Genomic DNA, 20,289 nt, shown 5'->3' on the forward strand with positions numbered 1-20,289 from the left:
ACGTGACTTTGATTGTTGTTTCTTGAGGTCAAAACAAAGCAGACATATTCTGGGAGCTGTAATATTGCCACATTGCACTATCATTCTTTCAGTACTTACATGCACATATGTTTTACCTGTCACAGCGATTTTTTTCAGAATTTAGACTTGGACATTGGCTCTAATGCTGATCCCCCACCCCACCCCCCATCTCTAACGCTTTTTTGTGCTTTGTATGCATGAAATGCAAAGCTGTACATGGAATTTGAATACTTATCCAAACGTCTAGTACCCAGACTACTTTTCAAACTAGTAGAGGGGGAGAAAACCCAATATGGACACTGAACCAAAGAAAGATTAGTAAATCAAAGTACTTTATTATTGCAAATTATCTTTTTGAAAACAAACAAAAAACAACTAGAGAACGTTTCTGGTGTTGGCATGAACTGGTAGTATTTGGACTCATAATTCTTCTTCTTCTTCGTCAGCGTTCCCATGACTCAGAATGAATTGAACAAGAATCACACAGGTGTAGCTGAATTTTTAAATATCATCATCACACCAGAGTTCATGTCAATGCATGAAGAAAAATTTTTTTTTAAAAGACTTGTAGCTACCTAATACTGGCTCACTTTTTTCTGCATCTCTCCTGTGAGGCTGATGATAGAACATCATTGTGCATAGAAAGACAGACATTATGGTTCTGTCGTGCTGGTACAATTCCATCTTGGATTTCCAGAACATCACCAGCATCATCTGAAATTTCATCAGTCAGTTTGATAAACATAAAAGAGGAAAAATCATTTTAAATTCTGTGGTACTGCATGCTTTGATTTTATAGTAGCCTCTCTTGTTTCAGTTTCCCTTTAATGTCCAAGTCTGTAATGGGTTTATATGAAGGTCTTCAGTATGTGGAGGCTGTGGAAGGAGTTTAATGATACAGCCACATAATGTATGGCACCCACATAATCTGGATTCCTGGCAAAACCAGCCAAATGTTTATGAATCTCATTGGTCACAAAAGACGTGAACATATCACTGTGGGAATGACATTTTAAAGTTATTTTCTTAAAAAAAAAAAAAAGGTTGGTAAGTAAAGTGGCATATTTTCATAGCAAAGTGTTAGGATCCATCAGGTGTGGTCGACTGTGGAATTAATTATTCCTTGATGCCTAAGTAAAGTGGCATATTTTCATAGCAAAGTGTTAGGATCCATCAGGTGTGGTCGACTGTGGAATTAATTATTCCTTGGTGCATCACAGGAACGTCTGTGGCTGTAAAGATCATTTTGGTAGTGACAGTCCCTGATACATTGGCTGCATCTGCACATTTTGTCATCTGAGGGTTGTCTGCTTTTGAGCCAGTCCTACTATTGTGCACACATACATATACTTGTGCATGTGGAGATATGTCACATTTTTCATTCAGTCATCAAACCATAAAGAATGCACACTTTGGCCACTCCAAAATACAAAAGACAAGCAAATGAAAAAGCAGACTGGGGCCGTAGGTGGCATTTTAAGGTCAAAGGTGTATCTTTTGCATGGAATCTTTCAGCAGAAATTATGTGTATTGTATTTCTCTTTTTAGTCACAACAGATTTCTCTGTGTGAAATTTGGGCTGCTCTTCCCAGGGAGAGTGCGTCGCTACACTGAGAGCGCCACCCTTTTTTTTTCTTTTTTTTTTGTATTTTTTCCTGCATGCATTTTTTATTCGTTTTTCCTATCGAAGTGGATTTTTCTACAGATTTTTGCCAGGGACAACCCTTTTGATGCCATGGGATCTTTTACATGCGCTAAGTGCTTACTGCACACGGGACCTCTGTTTATCATCTCATCTGAATGACTAACATCCAGACCACCACTCTAGTGGAGGGGGAGAAAATATTAGTGACTGTACCATGATTCGAACCAGTGCACTCAGATTCTCTCACTTCCTAGGCGGACACGTTACCTCTAGGCCATCACTCCACTTGTGACTTCTCTGGTTGTGGCTACATATCATATCAATATTTTATTGAACTGATAGCATTTGGACATGGGTATAGTAATTTCTACTTATCAGCAACACAAGACTTAAATGCCATTAAATTTATTTTAAACAATAGTAAAAGACGACATGATATAGATTCACTGGGTGATGCAGGAAAGCAAAACTACGATTGATAATAAATACAGTCATATGCAACTTCTTTTTTCAGCACTGTGGGGTTTGTGTTGTCCTCATGGAAGATATCTACTGGAAATGAAAAATGCCACAATACAATAAAATGGTTAAAAAAAGGTTGCAGCTGTAGAATACAGACCAAACAATACTATCTGCAAAGTCTGAATTTTATTTTTGACTGACTTATATAAACGAAGTGAGTCTATGTAATAGCCTGGTGTTTCAGTGTGTGTGTGGTAAACATTAATGTTGGCAATTTCTCAGCCAGTACAAGTGGCATAGGAACTAAAGGTTGGCAGGGTTTTAGGAATGAATAAGACCTTCAAAGTCATCCCCTTTGTGATGATATGGTAAGCAGGGTGAGAAGTTAAAGATCAAGGTCATTATTTGGCAAAGTAAAAAATAGTTTGATAGAAACTGTATCTTACATCCAGTTTTAATCAAAACATGGTCTTGTGACTGGTTATTCATAAAGCATGATCCCCCAAAAAATTCCAAATCAGAGGTTAAAGATCATGGTCACAACATCGCATATGGTACTGATAGCTAGATAGAGAGGTTTTCTATGTAATCTTCAACAAACATGGTACAATGATTGGTCACGGTGAAAAACAAAACCTGTGAAAAATAACACGAGGTAAGAGGTCAAAGGTCAAAGTCACAACCTGGCTTACTGGGAAAATGTGAAAACATGACGGAACTTTGGTTTTTCATCCAATTTTCATTCAACGTGGTATACTGTATAGTGATTGGTTTTGGCCAGTTCGTCAATGATTTGTAAATTTTGAAATCAAAGGGCAAGGTCACATCAGTGTCTTTGTGTTGGATTATCTGTTTTACAGTGTCTTTTTTTTTCTTTTGTTATTCCTTTGTTTGGCATCATTGCTAAAGTGAGTCTTGAAGGCCTTGCCTCTCTTGTTTATTTCTGTATTTTTTCTGGAGTGTCTTTACCCAAGAGTTTTTTCTTCTTTAAATTTTTTAGACCAAGACACCTCAGCCTTGGAGCACTGTCAGTCTGTCCCTCTCTCTCCCAAAAAGAAAATTTGTTTTTTCACTCTATGAGGAAAGGTTCTTGGATACCAGGGCTAGAATCAAAATTGTATATTTTGACAGAATCTTTTAAATTTTCTTCCTTTTTCTTTCTTTTTCTTTTTTTCTTTTCTTTTTCTTTTTCTTTTTTATTATTTTTTTTTTTATCTAGATAGAAAAATGCATCATATGATGGAAATAAACGAGATGCTGGATATGATCATTTTCCATTGGCATACAGGTTGTCTGATCTACACACTCTGCAGCCAGGTCATCTGGTGCACAAATCATTTTCCATTGGCATGTAGGTTGCATGTTCTCCACTTTCTGCTCTTGGGTCATTTTGGGTTTGAATGGAAAGTATTTGAATTCTTCATTGGTTACATAACCCAGATGATTGAAAATATTAATCAAAAGATAAATCAATTTGAAATATATTTGAAAATAATTTTAATAACAACTGGCGAAGGTGCGCTCAAAAGACGAAACTCCCAGTGACATTCATTCCATACCACTCCTCACAACATGACTTCAAAGCATGAGCTGTCGCGGTTCCACAATGCCAAGAGGGACAACTCTGCACGGTTGCTAGGCCGCCATTAGTGTGTTTTGAAGACTCCGAGAAAATGGCGGCTGCCGATGTTCGAACACAGTAAATGTGTGTCGGACTATGGTGTAAACTTTCGCGACACACTATCACCAGGTGAGTAAGAAAAGAAAACATAATAAGTAGTAATTTTAATGGATAGTTGGCTTCACCCGAATCAAGGAAACTGGAAGAGACAATATTGGCTAGTTTTCGTTTTCTGTTTCGTTGTAACGAACGCGAAACTGGGCCATATCAAATGCTTTGCGATTTAAAACTCATAGTGTTTATGCTACATGATCTTTGCAATATAAGATGCAGTCTCAATGTTCGAACTACAAAACAGAGTCCGCTGAATGTTCGTTGCTGCCAATATTGTGTTTGTGAAAGCTGTATGTATTAGTGTATTACGGTTACAGCAAAGAGGGCAGGTGAAGTAACTTGGTTGTTAGAGCATTGGACTTTCCGTATGAGGGTCCAGGTTCTAATGCAGCAGTTTCTGGTGATTTAGAAGCTGAGATTTCCAATCTCCGCGGTCAACGGATTCACAGACTGTTTAGTGTTTGAATTGTTTATGTGTGCATAGGCACATACCTGTGTGCATGAATGCACACACACACACACACACACACACACACACACACACACACACACACACACACACACACATTATTTTCAAGAACTCAAGTTTTACACACACTTTATTTTCAAGAACTCAAGATTTGCATGACTTTGGATTATAACATTTCTTTGTCAAATCAAAGTGCAAACATGTTTGTTTCAGGACTGACAAAAGAAAATCATCATGCCCACTGCAGAGCCAGCTCGCTCGGTGAACCACTCAGCCTCCTTGCAGAGTTCTAGCATCAAAGAAGGGGATGCCAGTCCAACAGGCATCTCTCCGACAAACACAGACAAACGCATTGTGCATGGCATTGAGGTAGCGCAACAGATTGTGTATCAAGGATGGGAGCCAGGGAAAGAGTACACCAAGAACATCGTGCTCAAAAATGTCTCTGTGAAAACACAGAAGATCAAATTCAGGTTAGTGCTCTTCAGGAAGGGGAGAAGGCAGTGATGCCAGTCAGTTTTTAATGTTTGTTGATGTGTTAGATTTCAGTGTTTGTTTTTGTGTTAGTTTTGAGTGTCTATTGATGAGTGAAAGAATTAATATGGGAGGTTGATGTGTAGTTGGCTGGTTGTTTGGAAGAATAAATTACTTAAGTAGGTGACTCTCTGGTTTGATTATTTTACTGATGCTGATAGTGTCCTGTTCTGTTATTGTGTTTGTTTTGAATGTTTGTTGTGTGAAAGAATTAACATGGAAGGCTGGTGTGTGGTTGGCTGGATGGTTGGATGGTTAGATGACTTAAGCGGTTGACTGGCTGGTTTGTTTTGCTGACACTGTTCTGTTTTAAATCTGTACCTGTCATTTACGGTGTTAATAGTTTGATGAACATGTTGTTCATGTGCACAGGCCAATGAGTAGATGCATTGACTGTGCATTTCAGCCCCTCATAAATCCTATTTGATATGATCGCTTTTTATTGATAAAAGAAATTAACAAATTTGTCTGTTAGACCCACAATACAGGAAACATACCTAACATAAATGGAAACAAATCATGTGGAGTCAGTTTATAGACTTATCAAAAACTTTGATGATACTATTCTTTTTTTTTCTCTTGAACAGTTTTACTTTGGTGCAAACACATAAGGAAGCTCCATACTTTTCTAGTTCATTGAGGTGTGACTTGATGTTGTTCCAGTGCCCCAAAGACCCGTTTCTTCACCACTCTATACCCAAAGCCACTGTCCCTCAGTGCTGGCACCAGCTTTACTCTGCCAATCACCTTTCGGCCTCTGGAGAGAGTCCGATATCAAGATGGCATCAGTTTCACCTCAAAGGTAACATCAAGAAGAAAGCTGGGAACCTAGTCTTGGATGTGACTTTGTTTAGTGCTGTCTTTTTCTTTTGTTTCAACTGTTTTGTTTGGAGAATTAGCTGCTGAATGATGTGTTTTGATGTTATAATCATGTGCGCGCACACACGCACACACACACACACACACACACACACACACACACATAGACACACACAGAGCATGCATACACACACATACACACCCTCTCACTCACACACTTACACATATGCACAAACATACCCCCCCCCCCTTTCATGTACATGCATGCAAACACATATATCCACCCCCCCTCCCCCTCACACACACACACACACACATGAAAATGACAAATTCAACAGCAACAACAAAATTTTAGATTGTTGCATTAATGTGCATCCTGTGATTGCTACTGTTACTTTCTGAACAGGAAGGAGAGTTTGTGGTGCCAGTACAGGCTGTGTTGCCCAAAACAGTCATCAGTGTCCCTGACACACTGGACTTCATGATGTGTGCTGCTCGAGACACAGCCACTGTCACCTTCAATGTCATCAATACAGGGTGAGTTGATTGGTTTCTGCAGCATGTGCTTGTGTCTCCTGTTATTGGGTAACCCACACGAAGGTGTACATTAAGATGCACATTTGTTTGTGCAGCCGCGTACACACACACACAAATACATAAACTCACATGTGTGTGTGTGTGCGCGCACACACACACACACACACACACACACACACACACACACACACCTATCCATTATACACTTGTGTGTGTGTGTGTGTGTGTGATGGTGGTGCATGTGTCACTGTGTGTTCATGAGAGAGAGAGAGGAGACAGACTTTAATACATGTTAAGTCCTAAAGTTCTGTACTGTTGTATTTCATTCTTTGGAGGTGAAAAATTGTGTGCATGTGTCTGTTTATTTGTGAGTGAGACATTGCTCATTTTCCCTTTTACTGAATTATCATGTTACGGCTGATTCCTTGAAAGAAAAAAGTCTTTTTGCAACATTTTCCAGAGACCTGGACACAACAGTGGAATGGAAAACAAAAGAACCATTCACAATTGAACCATCAGAAGCCTTCCTAAAGTACCGTGCTACCTGTCAGTTTACTGCCACCTTCATACCTGAGGTAGTATTCCTCCATCATGAGTGTGTGTGTGTATGTGTGTGTATGTGTATTCATTGTGAGTGTTTGTGTATGTGCGTGCACATGTTTGTGTATGTGTATCCATTGTGAGTGTGGGTGTATGTGCGTGCATGTGTATGTGTATGTGTCTTGTTCTATATATATGTAAGTAGTGCAAAGGTGATGGCTTTATTGGGCTTGTTTTGATTTTGCTGTGTGTGTATCCATGTGTACAAGTTAGAAAGATATTTCATTCAAAGAAACGTTTATTGTGTTGACAGACATTTGTAAGTTACTGGTTATTACTTTAAACAAATATTTTGGTATGTTATCTATTATTTTTACCATTCTTTCTTATTTCAGTGGAAGCTAATACTTTAATATTTGCCTCTGTGTCTGTGCAGATGGCAACTGTATATGAACTGGAAGCTGTTTGCTTGTTTGGCATGGAGAAAAAACAGTGTGTGACTGTTACAATGAAAGGCATTGGTAAGTCCATCCATGTGTGTGTGAGCATCTCTGTCTTTGTCTCTGTCTGTCTGTCTGTCTGTCTGTCTCTCTCTCTTTCTCTCTCTCTCTGTCCTGTATTCCTCTTCTGTATAATGGTAGAATGCTACTAACATGTTTATATTTCAAAGACATGGTTGATAAGTATAATACAATGATATGAAATAAGATTTTGTTAAAATATGCAGCTGTTAACCATTCCCCCCAACCCCACCCCCAAAGCTCTCAAGTTCAAAGTAGATTCCTGTGGATGTTATGTCTTCATGGATTGAAAGTAGTCTCATCAGGATATTCTTTGAGCAACAGACCCTGTATGTTTCATTGAACAATGCCTGTGTTCCTTGTATGTCACAGTGAATGATACCTGTGTTTCCTGCAAGGAAGTACCCTTTATGTCACAGTGACTGATGCCTGTGTTTCCTGCAGTAAAGTTCCCTGTACATCACAGTGAATGATGCTTGTGTTTCCTGCAGTAAAGTTCCCTGTACGTAACAGTGAATGATACCTGTGTTTCCTGCAGGAAAGTACCCTGTATGTCACAGTGATTGATGCCTGTGTTTCCTGCAGTAAAGTTCCCTGTATGTCACAGTGAATAATGCCTGTGTTTCCTGCAGTAAAGTTCCCTTTATGTCACAGTGACTGATGCCTGTGTTTCCTGCAGTAAAGTTTCCTGTACGTAACAGTGAATGATACCTTTGTTTCCTGCAGTAAAGTACCATGTATGTCACAGTGACTGATGCCTGTGTTTCCTGCAGTAAAGTTCCATGTACGTAACAGTGAATGAAACCTGTGTTTCCTGCAGTAAAGTATCATGTATGTCACAGTGACTGATGCCTGTGTTTCCTGCAGTAAAGTTCCCTGTACGTCACAGTGAATGATGCTGTGTTTCCTGCAGTAAAGTTCCCTGTACGTCACAGTGAATGATGCCTGTGTTTCCTGCAGTAAAGTTCCCTGTATGTCACAGTGAATGATGCCTGTGTTTCCTGCAGTAAAGTTTCCCTGTACGTCACAGTGAATGATGCCTGTGTTTCCTGCAGTAAAATTCACTGTACGTCACAGTGAATGATACCTGTGTTTCCTGCAGGGATGTACCCTGTATGTCACAGTGACTGATGCCTGTGTTCCCTGCAGGGAAGTACCCTCACCTGCTGGTCTCAGCCAGTGGCAAGCCATCCAGCAACCTGGGTCGGGACAACCTGGAGGCGGTCATCAACTTTGGCCCCGTGCCGGTGGGATCCAAAAACACCAAATGGGTGGAGCTGTACAACCTTTCTCCTGTAAGTCTGATAACTACATCCATGAGTGGGATTTGTGCGTGTGTGTGTGTGTGTGTGTGTGTGTGTATGTGTGTGTGTGTGTGTGTGTGTGTGTGTGTGTGTGTGTGTGTGTTGTATGGATTTTTATATTGGCATATTGGTTTCTTCCCCCCCAACCTCCCACCATTGTTTTACCTCGTTTTGATATTGAGACACACATTCTGGTTAGGTGGCCCCTGGATTCTGGCTGCACACTTTTCAGTATTACAAAAATAAGTCACTGCCATCCATGTAATGTGTTTATTACAAACATCACAGCTTAAGTTCTGCCTTCCAGGTGATGCGATTCTTTTTCTTTCAGTCTTTCTCAATGATTATCTGTAATCTGCATGATATTTATTTTTTAGAATGTTTGACTGGCAACGATATCTGATAGATAAGTGATTTGAAATGCTGGGACAAGGACAATACATGTTACTGTTATCTTCATACTGGATGTTTGTTTGTTTTTTATGTGAGCAGGTGAGGGCTCCATTCCGTGTTGACCATGCAGGGGGGTTAAACTACATTGACCGTGTGTTTGCCATTCCTGAGCAGAATGGCATTGTGCCTGCCAACTCCTCCATCAGGATTCCTGTGAGTTGATGACTGCTTTATTTTGAAGTGTCCATGCATACGTGCATATACACATGCATGTGATCACATACGTTTACTTATGCGTGCATGTACATTCAACACATATGCACACATGCATGCACATACACACACAAGCACACACACACGTGCGCGTGTGCGCACACACACACACACACACAGAGATACACATATACACAAACACACATAAATTCACTTGCTGATTCATTCACATACACATTCAATCATGCCTGCACATATATACTTTCAAATATACTTAGGGTTTCCATGACAAATAAATGTGATTCTGATTCTGATTCTTATACTCACTCATGATGCAGAAGCAGTTATTCATAAAGCTGCATACTACATATCAATTTGTTTACCTCTTTCTTTGCATATTTGTGTTTGGTTCTCCCTTTTGGTTATTTTTCGTATGCATGGGAACAAAATAGCAAAAAACCTCTTACCTAAAAAATAATTCTTAATGTTTTGTGTGCTATATGTATTGTTTGTATTTTGTGCTGTATGTATTGGTATGCTGTGACAGGCACAATAGCCCAGTGGTTAAAGCGTTGGACTGTCAATCTGAGGGTCCTGGGTTTGAATCACGGTGAAGGCACCTGGTGGGTAAAGGGTGGAGATTTTTATGATCTCCCAGATCAACATATGTGCAGACCTGCTAGTGCCTGAACCCCCTTCGTGTGTATATGCAAGCAGAAGATCAAATACGCACGTTAAAGATCCTATAATCCATGTCAGCGTTCAGTGGGTTATGGAAACAAGAACATATCCAGCATGCACACCTCCAAAAACGGAGTATGGCTGCCTACATGGCAGGGTAAAAACAGTCATACATGTAAAAGCCCACTCGTGTGCATACGAGTGAATGCAGAAGAAGAAGAAGGTATGCTGTGTTTTGTGTGCATTGTGTTCTGTGTTTATTATGTACTGTGTGCATTGTGTTCTGTGTGTATTGTGTGCTGTGTGCTTTGTGTACTGTGTGCTGTGTGTTTTGTGTGATGTGTCTGTGTGTATTGTGTGCTGTGTTCTGTTTGCATTGTGTTTTGTGTGTACTGTGTGCTTTGTGTATTGTGTGCTGTGTGCATCCACAAATTTGTATTATGTGCGGTGTGTGCTGTGTGGATTGTGTGTCATGTGTATTGTATGCTGTGTGTATCCTCAGATCAACTTCAGCCCCAACACTGTAGACACGACCAGCATTGACTACTTTTATGTGGAGGCCATTGGCAACATCAGTAAGAGCGTCATCAAGTGCATGGGATCTTCCAAAGGTCAGTGTTTATCTTCAAAACTTACCACAACACCAGGACCACACACACAATTTTCTTAACCTGTACCATTGCACAAGACTGGACTGTACACATGCTCACTGTTAACATGAACTACTGTCTACAGTATAAACATTGGCAGAAGATTGTAAATAGAAACATGTTAGATGAGCAGTCAAACATACCATTTGTAGATGAGAAGTCAAACATGCCATTTTTAATGTTATGCATTAGGTATCCAGTTTGCTGTGTTGATAGAATGTCAAGCTCACAGTCGAAGTGTATTTAGTTCCAGTCACATACACCCTTACCCAACATAAAAATCGGCATTTTCACAGCCCATCTTAATGTGTTGCCATTCTGGTGGTGTCCTCATAGTGTCAGATAGGTCCCCTCTTCCCTGGATGCTTACCTCTGTTGGTCATATCACTTGATGAAGATGCTGATGTTGAACCTGAGTGTTACTAACTAAACTCAGGAGTCTGTGTATTGTTTATGTGCGCTGCCGTTTGAGAGCAAGATAGACAAGCCTTACTGAAGAAGTTTTTATCCATTTTGAAATGGCACTGTGAGAGAGTGGGACACAGATTAGGATTATGAAAACACAAATTCAAAAACAAAAACAAAAAAAACAAACAAACAAAAAAACAGAGGAAGAAGCAAAAAGAGCTGGACCTTGTGGATTCCCAGAATTTTGGTCTGAGGTGCAGGTGGGGGACAGAGTGAGGAGAAGATGAAAGAGGAGAAGAAGGAACAGAACAATAAAGATGGACAACAAGGAGAAAGAAGAAGAGAAGGAAGAAAAGATGAATGGGGTGGAGGAGAAGGAGGAGGGTAATAAGAAGGAAGAGAAGGTGAGGGGGTATTGGGAGAGGTGGGTGGGGAAGAAAAGATGAAGAAGAAGAAGAAGACACACAGGAAAGAGGACACAGCACAGAAGGTCAATGAGGGAAACCAGACCCAGGTCAAGGAAAGAAAACATTGTCTTTTTGTCTGCAGGTCCCGTGGTGCAGTTGAGTACGGGCAGCATCAACTTCATGCAGATTGACAATGGGGAGACAGCCACCAGGACCGTGGAGGTCATCAACAACTCTGATGTGGACGCTGTCTTTCAGGTGACGGAGATGTTGTCCTCTTTCTGTCTCTGTGGTGTGCAGCTTGGGGATTTTTTTTTGGGGGGGTGGGGGCGGGGGTGTTGAGCTGTGGGAGGGGGTGGGGCAATGGAGTATGACTGAAAGTACTTTGCTATTAGTGTGTGACAAGTTGCAGTATTTATTTTACAGTGCTTTGTTACTGTGTGATTCGTTAAGTTTGATTTGCTCAAAGACACAGACACATGCCCACATTTGCTCAAAGACACAGACACATGCCCACACAACATTCACACACATGTTAATATATACATGACAGACAGACGAACACACACACACATACACATACTCACACATGCCACACACTCAGTTCAATTCAGTTCAGTTACCCAAAGAGGCGTCACAGCATTCGGACAATCCATATACACTACACCACATCTGCTAAGCAGATGCCTGACCAGCAGTGTAACCCACACTCACACATGCTCAGACATGCATTCACACACATGCACATAAGTACATGACTGTTTCACTATTACTGTAGCAGCATTCAGTGTGTGTAAACTTTATTTCACAGGACATTCTTTGATCTTCTCGTTTCCAGTTTGTGATAGACTGTGAGGAGAGTGTGTTCACTTTCCAACAAGTGTCGGGCGTGGTGAAAGCAGACTCCCGTGTGGTGCTGCCCATCAGGTTCACACCCTCTGCTCCCATCAACTTCTATCGTCGTGTCACCTGCCTTGTCCACAACCAGGTCTCTGTGCTCACTACAGCCCTCTGTTTTCCTCTGTGTTTTTTTTTTTTTTTATTATAGTTTATAGTAAAGCATAGACCAAAAGAGTCTTGGTAAAAGTTGACTTACATGGGATGAAAGAGGCGACATATCAAGCCACATGCTCTTCTTCAGGCAAAATATAGTTTACTTTTTTATCTCCTGATTTTGATGTAACTGAGAAGTTGTTTCCATTGTTCTGTTTATTTTTCTCCTTTTTTTTTTCATTGTATATCACTTTGTATCTCCTAATTTTGACATGACTGTTTCTATTATTTCCATCATGTTTAACGATGCCACTAACAGAGAAACCTGCAGATAAGTACAAAATATGGGTATTATTTGGTGGGGGTGGGAGGTTGGGGGGGTAGGGTTGGTGGGGGTGGGGGGGGGGGGGAGCTGGAGGGAGAGGGGTTGTTTTTTGTTTGTTTATTTTTTCTCTGTTTTATGTTTTTTTACATCACACTGATATGATATTGTAGATGGACATTGCATGTGAATTGCGTATGAAGTATAGCTCAGACAGTGCACTCAGATGTTTTAGGGCTGGTCCACAGAAACTGCAGTGCAGCAGCACTGATGGAGTGCAGAGTGATAATGGCTGATGGTGTTGCTGTTGCTGCAGGGTCCCCTGTACCTTGACCTGATGGGCACGTGCCACACAGAGACAGTCAAGCCAGCGGTGCTGCTGTCCAGGCACGTTAAACGTTATCACACTCACGTTGCCCGAGGATTTTCTCTCTACCCACCTGAGGTAGGCAGTGCAGTGTAAACGAACATGGAATGGAAGATGATGCTGTGCATTTGGAAATTTCTGTCGTTGATGTTTTTTTTGTTTGTTTGTTTGTTTTTTCTGATCAGTCAAAGACATACAGATTTGGAGTGTTCTCCTCAGTATGTTGCTGACAGTTATTCCCCTTTTCTGTATATTTAATTTTTCTTTCTTGAGTTGTCCTCCACAATATTTTGCTGACAATTTTCTCCTTTTATTTACAGTTCATTCTTTCTTGAGTTGTTTCTCCACCATATTTTTCTTGCAGTTATTCTCCTTTTATGTACATTTGATTCACTGCTGAGTTGCTAGGTAGAGGGATAGCTGGATGACTGACTGGAACATATATTATCTCAGAGAAATTAAGAGTGGAGAGGTCTGTTATGCATACATCCAGATTACAAGCAGAGCAGTAGATTTTAAGATGGCACACAACATATAACAAAAATACAAACAACAAAGTTATATCAAGCCCAACAGAATCCTCACCTTTTGAGTTTCAAGGAGGTGTCAGAGCATGTGGACTGATCCATTTATGCTGTACCACATCTGGTGTATGAAAATGAAAAATAAAGAAGAAAAAAAAGGGGGGCAGATCCTGACACTCACATAAACCCAGTGCACTGATCAGGCCTTGATACTTTTCCACTATTTAACACACACACACACACACACACACACACACACACACATGTGCACCCAACCCAGCATGTACACCTACATGCTATTTGTTCCACATTCACACATGCACAACGCACTGGACAGATATTATGGTCATTATAAAGTCCATACCACATTCAGCTTTCCACTGCTGTGTTCCAAGCCAGGTGTGTACTGTTGCAGCAACTGAACGAACTGGTGGAGGAGAAGAAGCTGCAAGTGGATGCTGATGGATGTCTGGTATCTCCACAGGTGAGCTGGTGTTCTCCTGTAGTTGTTTTTGGCTCTTTTGTCATGTAATGCATTCCCTTCAAATTTCCAAAGCAAGTACTATTCAATTATTGGTTGCCATTTGTTTTTATTGGGTCTTGTGTATCATGTAAGTCAGCTCCTTCATATCTTCTAAGCTCAAAGCAAGTATGATTCAGTTACTTGATGGTCTTCAGTCATTTTTATTGGATCTTGTAACATAGTCACTTCAAATCTGCAAAACAAGTATCAGTCAGTTAATGACAGTCTCCGGTAGTTTTTATTGGCTTTCATATCATATAATGTAGTCTCTTCAGACCTTCAAAGCAAATATGATTCAGTTATTGTAATGAACAGGAAAAGTAATCTTAGTAGAGAAAATGGTAGTTCATGTTATTGTTTTTATTTTTATTCTTTTAATAAAAAGAAAAAAGAAAAAAGAAACCAGACATCTTATTTGGTCATCAGAGATGACCTGGATTATGACCAGTCCTGTGTTGTTTCACTTTTGTGATTGAGAGTTGTTTGTTTTTGATGGTTGAAAGTTTACTTTGTTGTTGGCCTTTCTTCTGGTTTTCATGCCTGTGACTGTGTGATGAAAAACTATTCCAACTGAAGTAAAATCAGTAGTATTTCTGTACCTGTGTGTTTATGTAGCAGAAACATGAGTGTGTGTGTGTGTGTCATTAATGGCGGAAAGCAAATCCTTGCATTTTCGTTAATTTTATATGCAATATGCATTTGTCACATCATAGATGGTTGAGTGTGAAAGCCTTTTTTTTTTTTTTTTGGCTTTGTTACTAACAATTCAACAGAAGTACATGGAATTTGGTTTCAGGATGAAAACCCAGCTGTACCTGCTGAATTGCCTCCCTTTGAGGAGTACTTCAATGATGGGTTCCATTCTGATGTCATTGTAGGTATTCCTTTCTGTCATGTGACAGTGCTATTTGGTTTTTAAAAAAATGTGTTTCATATGATTGTTTTAATGACCAGAAAACAGGTTGTGATAAAGGAATCGTGTTAGACATGTAAATCTGGGCATCCATCTGCTTGTGTGTGTCTGTCAGACAGGCAAAGCAATTTTGCAGTCCCAATTTCAGAAAGGTTTGAACCAGCAGATAAATAAATTGGATATTCATAACGAATGATGGGTTGTTTTTTTAAACTGATAGCACAGCATCTGGTTGAGCCTTTAAACCGATACAATAATAATGCTCATTGAATAATATTTTTTTAGCTGCAAATTATTTTTTTTATAATCTAGAGCACAGGGTCAGGCTTTTAAATTGGTTGAAGAGTAACAGTCATTGAACAGTATTTTTTTGGTCATGGTTTCAGAGCACAGTGCCCCACGTTAGTGCTGACATCCATGTGGCTGATTTCGGACACTGTCAGAACTTGCAGGCCAATGAGGAAAAGGTAAGATACAGGTGTTCAGGAACAACAGAAACTTTCAGCTCTCTTACAAAAGTAAAAACTTTTGATTCATAAAGCTATTGTAATGTATAGTTATCTTCATAAATGTATTGAGTGATTGTGCTGTACACATGTTTAGCTTATGTTATATTTCAGTGTCAATGCTATTAGCTTTTTCTTACCTGGTCAACATTAATTTTATAACTTTAGTTATTGTATTGCATGTTTTCATGAATGTTCATGTTCTAAAAGTGATTGTGCTTTTTATTTTTAATGTTACATGTATGTGAGCCAAAAGACAAATTTCTGTGCACTGGACAAAGAAGTTGTATCTTATCTTTAAAAAAAAAGAAACATTATGCTGCTGTAAGTGTTTGTTGTTGAGCTTGTGTTTTCCTTAGGGATCAGTATCTGGTAATTCTGAAAAGAACGGGGGTGGAGAACTGGCAGTGCATAAATGTATACACTTCAGTGCACACACACACACACACACACACACACACACACACACACACACACACACACATACTCATACTCACACCTCCCCACACCCAGACACCCACCCACCCACACACAAATGCACATAGTCATGCAAAATAGCACATCTACTTTCATGTGAACACACATGTACAGATACTTATTCTAATTTGAATTTTGCACATTGATAATGCTGTTTCATTTATGTTACTGTGCATTCTGTCATGTGCAGACAATTAACATCACCAACCACACACGAGGCAAAGTGCTGGTGCACTGGAACACTTGTAAGTTTTGTAATGACTGGTGATGTTGACGATGATGATGTGTGGGGTTGGGGGAGTGTGTGCATGTGTGTGTGAATGTGCATGTGTGTGTGTGTATGAGTTTTTTTTAAATTCTCTCTTTATCAGTTATGTACTGTTGCATTGTAGTAACAATTTATTTGGGAGGTCTATATTCTCTCATTTGTTTAAAAAATGATGTGCTGTTTCATTGGTCTAGATTCCCTCTATTTTTATCATGTGCTGTTTATTCAGTCCAGCATCCCTCTATTCGTTTCATTATGTGCTGTTTCATTGGTCCAGATTTCCACAGATTTTCTTATGTTCTGTTGATTCAGTCCAGATTCTCTAATTTTTTAACGTGCTGTTTCATTGGTCCAAATTTTCTCGATCTTTGTTATATGCTGTTTCATTGGTCCAGATCGTCTCTGTTGTTGTTTTGTGTTGTTGTTGTTTTTATTATGTGCTGTATCATTGTAGCGGTGTTTGATCTGACAGGCCCAGATCATGTTTTCACCATTCTCCAGCCCACAATGGAGATCCCACCACTCAAGACCTGCTCTTTCCGTGTCAGATTCCAGCCAGTGAGTACACCAGAATTTACTACTAGAGAACAGACTGTTTACTGACTGTCAATGTTGCCTGCACTGTGGCCAGTCTGGTTTGTGGTGCTGTTTATTTGTTGTTGTTTTTACATTGAGGGGCTTTCTTGTTTACTGTAGAACTTTAACCGTTGGTCGTGTTTATGCTTTATTTTATTTTTCTTATGCACCTGAACACACATGCAATTACACATGCACATATGAGTGCATGCTTGCACACACACACACACACACACACACACACATACATGCAGACACACTCACACACACACACACACGTATACACACTCAAATATGGGTTGATGGATGGATGTATAGCTGGGTGAGAGGGCAGAGTCAAGGATGGGTTGTTTTGACAGCCTAGAGCTAATGTCCCAGCAATCTTTGTGATTCAAACCCTAACTAAAACTCTGATCAGTTATTTTGTATAACTGTAGTAAACTGCAATTACCTTTGTGGAAACAGTATTCTCTAACACCAGCAGATTCCATCTGGCCATCAGTCCTGTTATTTACAACATCTGTAAACTACTGTCAGCTTTGTGGGAATCAGTATTCTATGACATAGATGTGCACCATCTTGCCAACAGTCCTTCTGTCCCTGACATACCTGTGGTTTACCTGATTTCAGAGAGCACCCAACAAACTGTATGGAGCAGAGCTGGAGTGCTATGTGTACTACAAGAGTTTGCGTGACTATCGCCTGGTGCAGGACATCACACATTGCCCGCCCTGGTGTCTCACCCTCACCTGTTCAGGTAACCACTTTGTTTGTCATTGTTTTCTTCATTTGTCATCATCTTTTTTGATTTGCATCATCTTGCCATTGTCTTAGTTAATTTGTTATGGTCTTTAATTTACATTGTCTCCCTTCATTTGTCATGGTCTTTCTTTGTCGTGGTCTTTTTTTCATATGTCATGGTCTTTCTTCATTTGTCATGGTCTTTCTTTGTCATGATCTTCCTTCATTTGTCATGGTCTTTTTTCATATGTTGTGGTCTTTCTTCATTTGTCATGGTCTTTCTTCATTTGTCATGGTCTTTGTCATGATCTTCCTTCATTTGTCATGGTCTTTGTCATGATCTTCCTTCATTTGTCATGGTCTTTCTTCATTTGTCATGGTCTTTCTTCATTTGTCATGGTCTTTCTTCATTTGTCATGGTCTTCTTTCATTTTTCATCATCATCCTTCATTTGCAGTCATCTTTCTTCATTTGTCATTGCCTTTTTTCATTTGTTGTCTTCCATCACTTGTCTTCGTCTTCCTTTATTTGTATCATTTTCCTTGATTGGTCATGTTCTTCCTTCATTTGTCATTACCCTTCTTCATTTCCTGTCTTCTTCCTTCGTTTGTCATTGTCTGTCATCATTTGTCAAGGTATTTCTTTGCTTATCACTGTTGTCCATCATCTGTCATCATCTTCCATCATTTATCATCAAATTCCTTCATTTTTCATTAACTTTCTTCGCTTTCTTAATATTCTTTTTCTGTCTTCAATTTTTACAGGATTGATATTGACAGTGTTTTCAGCCCTTTGTGGTCAGCTGGTCTGTAGGTAACCATGATGAACCAAACGATAGGACTGTGCATGATGAGACATGGTGTGTGTGTGTGTGTGTGTGTGTGTGCTGCAGGCCAGACGTTCCAGCCCAACAACGAGACCTTCCTGCCCCAGTACCAGCTGGACACGCACCGTGTGGTGTTCCCGGCCGTCAACACCAAGGAGAGCACCTACCGCACCGTGCTCGTTACCAACACCGGCACCACACCCATCATGTACGACCTCGCCAAAGACGCTGAAAAGTAAGTCAGGGATTGACCCCTCGACTACTTGCTGACGAATAGGCTGGATCAGTGTAGGGGTGTCACCTTGCTGTGATGAGAGCTTACAGGTTGAGTGTGACTTCTTCCTCTTGGAATTGTATTACATGTTTCACGGATGTTCAGTGCTGGCACTTTAGTTGGCCCAGCGAAAGTTCATGAACCCAGGAAGTAGGGCATGGATATAAATAAACGTGGCTGACAAACAGGCCGTGCCAGCGGCACTCGCTGTACGCTTGTTCAGCGGTAAATCTGCTTTGTTTCTTTCGCGCATCATCTTCCCGGATGGATTGGAAATAACGACAAAAGAAGTGGGTTTCTACAAAGAATGCAAAATGAGCTTTCCATTGACTCCAAACACAATACGTTTTCTTACATAGCAATTGTTGCGGCAACGGTTGAAACATACATGAAGAAAGAGAAGAGAAGGTCAAGCAGAAACATGATCGCAAAAATCGTAAAATTTAAATCCCTCTCTAAGAAAACATACGCTTATTACAATGAAATCGTAAAAATCACCAGAACATTTAGCATGCCTGCATGCAGATCAGCCCACCCTTTTGAGTTGTAGATTTTTTCTTGTCAGCACAACAAGTGTTTAAATGAACACACTGTAGCATGGTGAGTGCAAGCAGCAGGGGCATGGAGAGCAGGGTGAGTGTAATCCCTGCAGGAAATGTGTGGATGCTGTGGAAGCGTGAGAAAAGTGGGGCAGGGGCTGCGGGGCCAAGTGAAACAAAGAAGGCAGTGTCCAGGTTTGGCACGCGGGGCCAGAAATACCGCGGTGAATGCGCCAGCCAATGCAGAGTGTGGTGGGAAAGTCTGGCATTAAAAAAAGTTTGACCCCAGACGCTAGACGCTGCTCGGAAACTAAAGAGGTGGATTTTGTGCTCGGCTGAGCAGCCGTGGTTTTTTTTTTTCCAGCAAAACACAGAAATTAGTATCTGCTTTTCGAACTCATGGCCCACTGATCTCACATCACCAGTGTTCAGCTGCCAGGGGGTTAATGTGCTCTGTTTGATTTGGAGGGAGATTCAGTGGTGAATTGTTTGATGTTGCCACATATACACGAATGCTTGCACATGTACACACACACACACACACACACACACACACACACACACACACACACACACACACACACACACACACACACACACACACACACACACACACACACACACAACACAACACAACACAACACACTGTAAATTTTTTAAAAATGTATATGCTGTGGTCTCTGATTGTAGAGAAAAACACAGCATGATTCACGTCAGCAGTTTGATAAAGTTTTCCCCAAACGCAAGCCCTGAACAGCTAGACCTTAAGGGCACCAGCTTATAGTTCATTAAACTCAGGTCTACTGTTGGGGTTTAAGCTCTGGGTTTTTGGGGTTTTTTTGTTTGTTTTTTTTTGCCTTAGTGCTGTTAGTAAAGACACGGGTCCACTGCAGAGGTTTAAGTTCTGTTTGTTTTCTTTACCCTAGTGCTGCTAGTAAAGACAGGGTAAAACTGAGCTCACAATGCAAACACCAAGGCTGATCAAAGTGCTGGTAATGTGTGTGTGTGTGTGTGTGTGCAGCATTTTTGCCATCAAGCCCAACAGGGGACTGCTGGCCACCCAGCACCAGATCTTCGTGGTGCGAATCATCCCAGAGAAAG

At 40.4% G+C, this 20,289-nt stretch overlaps 1 protein-coding gene across 1 annotated transcript in view; it reads left to right on the plus strand.

Annotated features, from left to right (window-relative positions):
* Positions 1 to 3,773: 3,773 nt before the first annotated feature.
* LOC143285107 (cilia- and flagella-associated protein 65-like) overlaps positions 3,774 to 20,289 on the plus strand; it is a 44,065-nt gene continuing 27,549 nt past the window's right edge. The window contains exons 1-20 of the mRNA XM_076592324.1: positions 3,774 to 3,878; positions 4,546 to 4,805; positions 5,530 to 5,668; positions 6,092 to 6,222; positions 6,683 to 6,797; positions 7,199 to 7,283; positions 8,433 to 8,578; positions 9,080 to 9,193; positions 10,377 to 10,485; positions 11,482 to 11,597; positions 12,178 to 12,327; positions 12,971 to 13,099; positions 13,961 to 14,029; positions 14,865 to 14,942; positions 15,368 to 15,448; positions 16,155 to 16,209; positions 16,705 to 16,790; positions 17,439 to 17,565; positions 18,442 to 18,610; positions 20,210 to 20,289. The exon at positions 20,210 to 20,289 is cut by the window's right edge and continues 59 nt beyond it. Of these exons, the coding sequence (XP_076448439.1) occupies positions 4,567 to 4,805; positions 5,530 to 5,668; positions 6,092 to 6,222; positions 6,683 to 6,797; positions 7,199 to 7,283; positions 8,433 to 8,578; positions 9,080 to 9,193; positions 10,377 to 10,485; positions 11,482 to 11,597; positions 12,178 to 12,327; positions 12,971 to 13,099; positions 13,961 to 14,029; positions 14,865 to 14,942; positions 15,368 to 15,448; positions 16,155 to 16,209; positions 16,705 to 16,790; positions 17,439 to 17,565; positions 18,442 to 18,610; positions 20,210 to 20,289 (2,218 nt within the window). The 5' untranslated portion in view covers positions 3,774 to 3,878; positions 4,546 to 4,566. The remainder of the gene's footprint in view (positions 3,879 to 4,545; positions 4,806 to 5,529; positions 5,669 to 6,091; positions 6,223 to 6,682; positions 6,798 to 7,198; positions 7,284 to 8,432; positions 8,579 to 9,079; positions 9,194 to 10,376; positions 10,486 to 11,481; positions 11,598 to 12,177; positions 12,328 to 12,970; positions 13,100 to 13,960; positions 14,030 to 14,864; positions 14,943 to 15,367; positions 15,449 to 16,154; positions 16,210 to 16,704; positions 16,791 to 17,438; positions 17,566 to 18,441; positions 18,611 to 20,209) is intronic.

This window comes from Babylonia areolata, chromosome 1 (genome assembly GCF_041734735.1).
Source record: "Babylonia areolata isolate BAREFJ2019XMU chromosome 1, ASM4173473v1, whole genome shotgun sequence".
Taxonomy (NCBI): Eukaryota; Metazoa; Mollusca; class Gastropoda; order Neogastropoda; family Buccinidae; genus Babylonia; species Babylonia areolata.